The sequence below is a fragment of the Terrapene carolina genome, unplaced genomic scaffold (genome assembly GCF_002925995.2).
Source record: "Terrapene carolina triunguis isolate 2854851 unplaced genomic scaffold, T_m_triunguis-2.0 Scaffold132, whole genome shotgun sequence".
In the NCBI taxonomy this organism is placed as follows: domain Eukaryota; kingdom Metazoa; phylum Chordata; order Testudines; family Emydidae; genus Terrapene; species Terrapene triunguis.
Genome location: NW_020664483.1, coordinates 1,587,514 through 1,595,489, shown reverse-complemented (window position 1 = coordinate 1,595,489; position 7,976 = coordinate 1,587,514). Strand labels below are relative to the sequence as shown.

At 62.2% G+C, this 7,976-nt stretch overlaps 1 protein-coding gene across 1 annotated transcript in view; it reads left to right on the top strand.

Annotated features, from left to right (window-relative positions):
- The window catches only part of LOC113406737 (cullin-9-like), a 21,707-nt gene that overhangs the window by 9,351 nt on the left and 4,380 nt on the right, over positions 1–7,976 (top strand). Inside the window, exons 5-14 of the mRNA XM_026653132.1 lie at positions 61–427; positions 616–808; positions 2,898–3,105; positions 3,352–3,545; positions 3,731–3,957; positions 4,305–4,539; positions 5,289–5,394; positions 5,863–6,090; positions 7,672–7,762; positions 7,850–7,976. The exon at positions 7,850–7,976 is cut by the window's right edge and continues 12 nt beyond it. Of these exons, the coding sequence (XP_026508917.1) occupies positions 61–427; positions 616–808; positions 2,898–3,105; positions 3,352–3,545; positions 3,731–3,957; positions 4,305–4,539; positions 5,289–5,394; positions 5,863–6,090; positions 7,672–7,762; positions 7,850–7,976 (1,976 nt within the window). The remainder of the gene's footprint in view (positions 1–60; positions 428–615; positions 809–2,897; positions 3,106–3,351; positions 3,546–3,730; positions 3,958–4,304; positions 4,540–5,288; positions 5,395–5,862; positions 6,091–7,671; positions 7,763–7,849) is intronic.

Below are 7,976 nucleotides of genomic sequence, written 5' to 3'. Positions count from 1 at the left end.
GTTCTGGCTGGCCTGGGGACATCGGGCTGCTGAGGATTAACCCAGGCCCTGCGTTTCCAGCTGTCGGAGCTGGATGAAGAAGCCCTGATCCAGCTGTCGGTACCGGTGGAGCTGGCCCAGAAAGTGCTGCGGGAGCTGAGCAAGCAGTGCCAGGGCTGCACCCTGAGTGACCTGCACAGCTCCCATGTCTACAGCAAGTACTTCCTCCGCCCAGGGGGGGCGCAGCCGGGCGGCCTGGGTCTGGACGCAGCCCCCTCGGAGTCCGCCGAATCCCTGGTGTCCAAGAAACCAAAGAAAGAGCCTCCCACCGCCAGAGTGCCTGCCCCCGCCCCGGCCCCCCCGGAGAAATCCGACTGGCAGCTGTTCAGCGAGCTGCTGCGAGCGGAGGGGCTGCCCTGCCCGGAGATGGCGGAGGAGAAAGCCAAGGGTACGTGCCGGCCGGGGAGGGAGCTGCGTGTGGCCGTGGCTGGGGGCTGGGCTCTAGCTAAAGAGGGGCCCTGCTGGCCAAGGGGGGTCTGGGCAGGGGAGCCCCAGCGATTGGCTCGGGCAGGGGAGGGGCTGGCCGGAGGGCTCGTGGGGCGGCCTGGGGTTGACGGCTGTTTTGGTCCTGGCCAGTGTTGTGCAGCGTGAAGGGCTCGGGGAAGAAGAGCTCATTGGAGAGGATTGCCGAGGTGGTGGAACTGATCCAGAGGTCCAGCTCCGAGGTGGGGCTCCAGCTAGCCGGGCTCAGGTTCATTATCAAGACCCTGGAGGAGGAGGCCGGGCGAGAGCGGCAGGTCATCAAACCCGAGGGCGGGCTCACCATCAGGTCAGTTCTCTGGCATGCCCAGACCTGGAGGTGGCAGGCCAGTGCCTCCCTGGAGAGAAGGGGCAGGAAAACCAGCTGCTCCTGTCTGCAGGGGCGGCTGGTGGCCGGTGTCTGTCTCTGGCGCGGGCATTGCCCGTGGGTGATGTTTCTATTAGAGCAGTGCCAGGGGATGCCAGTCAGGGCTGGGTGCCTGGGCTGTGCTCACGGTCCTGGCTCCAGAACCTTACGGTCTAGCTACAGCAACGTAGAAAGGATTTGGGTGTGTGAGGGGTAACAGATACATGTCACCGATTGTACGGCCGGCAGGGACTGTTGTGATTGGCTGGTCTGATCCTGTGCATTGCGCAGGCCAGAGAGCGTCACCCCGTCACTCCTGCATGGGACTGAAGTCTCCTGGGTTAGTGGCACCATGGAGCCCAGTAAGTGGTGGGCTTTGGGCAGATGGCCCCTCCCAGCGTAGCGACCGCAAGCCGTGGAAGACTTGCCCCATCCCTGGGAAGCTGTTCCCATGGCCGGTCACCCTCCCTGGTAAACAGGTCTCTGATTTCCCGTTTGAACTTTGCCGTGGTTCTCCTCCCACCTCTGTCTGCTAGATCAAAGAGCCCCCGTGTCAGCAGTGTTCTCCCCAGGCAGGTGCCTACAGACTGCGAGCAGGTCTCCTCGCCCTTCGTCCGAGGAGCGGCCTGGATCCAGCTTCTTTAGTCGCTTGTTGTGAGGCAGGTTTTCCAGCCCTGGGTGCTTGCAGCTCGTTTCTGACCCCTGTCCGGTTTCCCTGTACCAAGTGCGGACACCAGCCGACCAAGGGGTGACTTGATCATGATGCGCAAGGACCTTTCTGGGGAGAAAACACTAGTGCTAACGGGCCCGTTGACACATGCCTGTGAGATGTAAGGCCCAGATGTTTACCAAGGAGGGTGATAAGAACATAAGAACGGCCACACGGGGTCAGACCAACGGTCCATCTAGCCCAGTATCCTGTCTGCCGCCAGTGGCCAATGCCAGGTGCCCCAGAGGGAATGAACAGAACAGGGAATGCTCAAGTGATCCATCCCCTGTCGCCTATTCCCAGCTTCTGACAAACAGAGGCAAGGGACACCATCCCTGCCCATCCTGCCTAATAGATATTGTTGGACCTATCCTCCATGAATTTATCTAGTTCTTTTTTGAACCCTGTTATAGTCTTGGCCTTCACAGCATCCTCTGGCAAGGAGTTCCACAGGTTGACTGTGCATTATATGAAAGAAATACTTCCTTTTGTTTGTTTTAAACCTGCTGCCTATTAATGTCATTTGGTGACTCCTAGTTTGTGTGTTATGAGAAGGAGTATATAACACTTCCTTATTTACTTTCTCCACACCCGTCATGATTTTATAGCCCTCTATCATATCCCCCCTTAGTCGTCTCTTTTCCAAGCTGAAAAGTCCCAGTCTTATTAATCTCTCTCCATACGGCAGCCGTTCCATACCCCTAATCATTTTTATTGCCCTTTTCTGAACCTTTTCCAAGTCCAATAGATCTTTTTAGCGATGGGGGGACCACATCTGCACACAGTATTCAAGATGTGAGCGTACCATGGATTTATATAGAGGCAATAGGATATTTTCTATCTTCTTATCTATCCCTTTCTTAATGGTTCCCAACATTCTGTTCACTTTTTAGACTGCTGTTGCACATTGAGTGGATGTTTTCAGAGAACTATCCACAATAACTCCAACATCTCTTTCTTGAGTGGTAACAGCTAATTTAGACCCCATCATTTTATATGTATAGTTGGGATTATGTTTTCCAAAGTGTGCATCACTTTGCATTTATCAATATTGAATTTCATCTGCTGAGTCATTGGAAGAAACTCCCAGGGCAGGGGTGGATTCTGCACCTCTGGATAGCTGGAAATCAAACCTGGCTGCCCTGCTGGGACTCCTGTGAGGGTTTGGGGAGTGGGGGACGCGGTGGGGCCAGGAGGGGTGGGAGGCCCGTAGGGGGCCTGGGGGTCTGGTTTCTGGGCCAGAGCTGACCTGGAGCCACGCAGCAGGTCAGTCCCCGGTTGCCCAAGCCCGGCTCCTCACCCGCCCGCCGTTGCTCCCCGCAGGGAGAAGCTGGTGAAGATGCTGGTGGAGCTGCTGACCAACCAGGTGAAGGAGAAGCTGCTGGTGGTACTGGCGCTGCGCCTGCTCTGCGTGCTGATGGCCAAGTACGACTGGCGCGTGCTCTTCGCCACGGAGGGCGGGGTGCGTGCCGTGCTGGCCTGCATGCAGGAGTACGCCCCCTCGGCGCTGGTCCAGCAAGCCGGCCTGGCGGTGAGTGCGCGCCGGCAGCCGCGGGGCCGGGCATCTGTCGGGGGGAGAAGTGCGGCTCACGGGGAGGTGGTGGCTGTAGTGGGCTCAGGTGGGGACATGCCGGGATCCTGCGTGGGAGAGGGTGGGGTGGGGTGGCCAGTGCGGGGATCCCAGGGGGATGCCAGGATGCGTTGGGCAGCCTTGTGTTCTCGGCCTGGGGCTGGTGCCGCCGGCTCTCCTCCCTGACTGGCTCCCTTGGCCTCCCAGGCTCTGAAGGTGCTGGTGGGCGCCGGGACCTGCGAGCTGCTGGGTGCCAGCGAGAAGCCCTATCCCCTGAACCACGCCGATGCCCCGATGATGTGGGAGATCTTCGCCAGCATCGGCTCCGCCTCCAGCAAGGACTCGGACAGCCTGCTCTGCGCCCTGCCTGCCGCCATCCGCACCATGCAGGGCACCGCTGGGTATGGGGGCCGAGCGGGGTCATTTCCGTGGGGGCAGTGTTGGGGGGCAGTTCCCTGGAGGCTCTGGGAGGTGCCTGGCCAGGGGAGGGCCCTTGCTGGCAGGGGGTGCTGTCACCCCACAGACCCACTGGGGAGGAGCAGCGGCTGGTGCCCGCGGGCGCTCACCCTGGCGCTCTGTCCCGCAGGGCCTCGTCGGCCGTGCAGAACGGCCTGCTGGTGGCCGGCCTGCTTATCGACAGCCACCGGGGCCTGGCCGAGCAGCTGGTGAGCTGTGACATCCACTCGGCCCTGCAGAGCTGCTGCCAGGGGGGCCAGGACCCCGCCGCCCCCAGCCACGCCACCGAGACGCTGGCCCAGATCGCGCTCAGCCGCCTGGCGGAGCACCAGCTCCCCACGAACCTGGACACGGCAGGTACGGAGCCCCCCCCCCCCCCCCCGCAACAGCGCCTGTCTGAGAGCCTGGGAACGGCAGGTACGGAGCACTATGCCCCCCCACACCCCTGGAACCACTGCCCAGCCCCGCCTAAGAGCCTGGGAACGGCAGGCACGGAGCCCCCAACCCCTTCCCCTCCACAGCCCGTGTCTGAGAGCCTGGGAAATGCAGGTGCGGAGCCCCCTGCCCCCCACCCACAGCCCCATCTGAGAGCCTGAGGACAGGGGTATAGGCACCTGGCGCCCCCAGCCCCACACTGCCTGCGAGCGTGCAGCCGGCGGCATGCAGTGCCCGGCCCCGGCCCCACGGCTCTCTCCCTGTGGCAGAGGCGGGCTCAGCCCTGGAGCTGAAGGACGTGGACGTGCAGACGCTACTGGGCCGCCTGCAGGAGGGCAGCCTCTCCAAGGAGCTGGTGCTGGCCCTGGAGCGCTGCGTCTGCGACGAGGCCGGCCCCGAGAGCGAGGGGGCCGAGGCCCTGCGGGACCGCCAGCACTTCCTGCTGCTGCTGCGCAGCCTGGAGCAGCTGGGGGCCGAGAAGGCCGTGCAGCTGGGGACCCTCCGGTGAGTGCGGGGCACGGCCGGGTCCTCGGGGACACTGGGGGGGCGCGGCTGGGTCCTCAGTGACACTCAGGGTGGGGGGCGGCCAGGGATCCTGGGGTGACACTGTGGGGAAAAGCGGGGGCTGGGGATCCTCAGGTGACATGGGGGGAGGTGGACCTTGGCCGGGGATCCTCAGGTGACACTGGTGGGGGAAGGGGGCGGTGGGGTTCTCATGACACTGGTGGGGGAGTAGGGGGCCAGGGAGCCTCAGGTGACACCGGGGGAGGGGGACCTTGGCCAGGGATCTGTGGGTTGTACTGCGAGAGTGTGGCTGGGATGTCCCAGGTTGGAATGGGAGCCAGTGCAGGGGCCTGTCTGGTTGGGGCTCTCCTGGGGCTGGGGGTGGCTGTTTTGGGGGTCAGGGTTGGTTGGGGCTGCCCGGGGGGGGTGTTTTGGGGGGGTCAGGGTTGGTTGGGGCTGTCCGGGGGGGGTCTTTTGGGGGTCAGGGTTGGTTGGGGCTGTCCTGGGGCTTGGGGTGGCTGTTTTGGGGGTCAGGGTTGGTTGGGGCTGTCCCGAGGCGGGTGTGTGTGTGGTCAGTTGGGGTTTCCCGAGGCAGTGGGGAGGGATGGGTTGAGGGTCATGGGGGGCGGGGGCAGGCATGGGGTGAGAGTGGCCCGTGCAGCCAGAGGGCCGGGCACATGGGGGGATCGGGGCACTGGCAGCGGCTGGCCTCTCCCCTCAGGCCCCACCTTCCCCCGTCTCTTGTGCAGGATTTTGAACAAGCTCCTGGACAGTTACCAGGAGGAGGCGCTGCCCTGGCACGAGAGCATCGAGCCCTGTCTGTCCTCCATGAGCGCCCCCAGCACCGAGCGGGAGGTGAGGGGGCCGGGGGGGCCCTGTCGGGGGTGGGGGGGGAGTCCTGGAGCAGGACGCGGGGGCAGGGAGGGACTCCTCGCTCAGCCCCAGTTACGGGCTCGCGGCAGGAATTGCTGGTGAAGTCTCTGCCCGGTGCCTTGGCTCGTAACAGCCCTGATCTGCGCCAGGCCTGGCCCGGGGAAGCTGGGCCTGTGGCCCCCGGCATCACCCGTTTATTCAACGCCCCCGGCCAGAGCTGGGGCCTGTCTCTGTTCTGTCAGACTCCAGCCCGGGCCCCGCAGGAGCTGGGAGCCGCCCTGCCCCAGGGAGCTGCACTCCCCATAGACCAGGTGGGTGGGAGGTGGATGGCGACTGGCCCAGGGAGAGCAGGGACTCGCCCCAGCCCCCTGGCAGAGGTGGGACTAGAAGCAGGTCTCCTGGCTCCCAGGCCGGTGCCCCAACCCCCAGGCCGCGCTGCTCCCTCTGCAGGTGGTGCAGGAGTTCGTTCGCTTCCTCCACCGCCTGGCCACCACCAACAAGGACTGCGCCGTGGTGATGTGCCGCCTGGGCACCAAGGAGGCCCTGTCCAAAGCCCTGGACAAGCACAACTCCAACCTGCTGCTGGGGTCGGAGCTGCGGGACCTGGTGACCGACTGTGAGAAATACGCCAGCCTCTATCAGAAGCTAACGACCAGCATCCTGGCTGGCTGCATCCAGGTGAGCCGGGGCACGTGCTCGGTGTGGGGTGTGCGTCCTGACCCCGCCCAGGTGAACAGGGGCTCTGCCATGGGGGAGACCTCCCCCCCCGCCTGGGGCAGCCTGCCCGATGGGTGGGTGGAACCTCTGCCTGCTGGGGCGCTGATCCGGGTCGAGAGCAGCCGGGGGCCCCAGGCTGTCTCTCAAGGGAGCGGAGGTTGTTTGTCTGTGAGGAGGGGCTGGTGGTCTCTGCAGGGGGTGGCCTGGCGTGAGGGAGGGCGTGACTTTCCCCAGGGTGCAGCCTGGATTGCAGGGTCCCCTTAGCTCTCCCGCCTGGGACGCCTTTTACACAGCTTTGCTGGGAACAGCCACCGGTGCAGGCTCTGCTCACTCCCAGCCCCCAGCGCGCAGTCGCTCCCAGCTGAGTACGTGCTGCTGTGCCCAGCCGTCCATGAATTACATACAGGGCGACACCCGCAGAGCCCCCGCCCCAGCCTTGCCTCTTACACTGCGCTGAACCCTCCCGGGCAGCGTAAGCTCCTCGCTCGGCATTCCAGCTCTGGAGATCATGTGCCAGTCTTTGGTGTCTCAAGCAGAGGTTTCCCAAACACGCCAGTCAAACACAGGGGTTTAGATAGAGCCATGAGACAAGTCTATTAACCAGAGAAGGGTGGATTTTAAGTGACACAGGTGGGAAGGCAGAACAGTCAGAACTGGTCACAAAAGGAATAAAAGGAGAGAAACACAAGCGAATTCCTAAACTTTACCAGGACTAGTAGGTTTAAAAGCAAAAGGAGGAGTTTTTCTCCCCAGCAACTGCAACACATTTCACAGGCTGGGTCTTTTCCCAGCCTGGGACCACTCCTCCCTTTGTTCAGCTCCTTGTGCGTCGTCGTTGTCATGAGCAGAGAGATGGACAGAAGAGAGGGGGCCGAGGGACATTTCCCCCTTTCTTATACTCCTGCCCTTTGTGCTGGAAAAATCCGTGCTGGGTCATGGGGTCGGGCAGTGCTGTTGCGTACCTGAGCTCCAAACTGCCCTCCTGATGAATTGTAACTTCCTTGTTTCCCTCCCCTCCCCCCCAGCTGGTGAATGTCTGATTTAGTACTTAACGGCTCTTTGGTACTTTGCTGGCATGCTAGGGCGTCTTTGTCTCTGAACAATTAGTTTGTGGGCGTTACCCAGAACGGCACCTTATTTCAGTAACAATCATGCAGTAAAATCTCATAGCTTTACACACAGTGTTGTTACACAGATCTTAACAGGACAATGATATTCAGCAGTTTATGGATTTTCAAATGATACCTCACAAGGCATACTTTGTACAAAATGTAATCATATACAAGTGGTGAACATGGGGTACAGGGTGTCACAGAGGTTGGTGGTCTCTGGAAGGGTGTGGGCAGGGAGGGGGTGGTGGTGTGTGAAGTGGCCATGGGGCAGAGGCTCTCTCTGGACCCAGTTCACTCAGTTCCCCCCTCCCCACCTGTGGGGCTGCGTTCCTTGGGGGCTGGTTGCTGCCCAGGGTCCAGCGATCGGGCAGTGGGGAAGGGGGCTGCCAGGTCCCCCCCCATTGACTCTTTGCACCCCCTTCTCTTCCAGATGGTGCTGGGTCAGATTGAGGAGCATAGACGGAGTCACCAGCCCATCAACATCCCCTTCTTCGACATCTTCCTGCGCAACCTCTGCCAGGGTCAGTGCTGGGGGTGTCGCCCGGGGCCCCCCTGCCCCAGCTGTGCCCCCGCCCAGCTCCCTTCAGCGCTGTCCCCTCTCCCTGCAGGCTCCAGCGTGGAAGTGAAGGAGGATAAGTGCTGGGAGAAGCTGGAGGTTTCCTCGAACTCCCACCGAGCCAACAAGCTGACGGACAGGAACCCCAAGACCTACTGGGAGTCCAACGGCAGCACCGG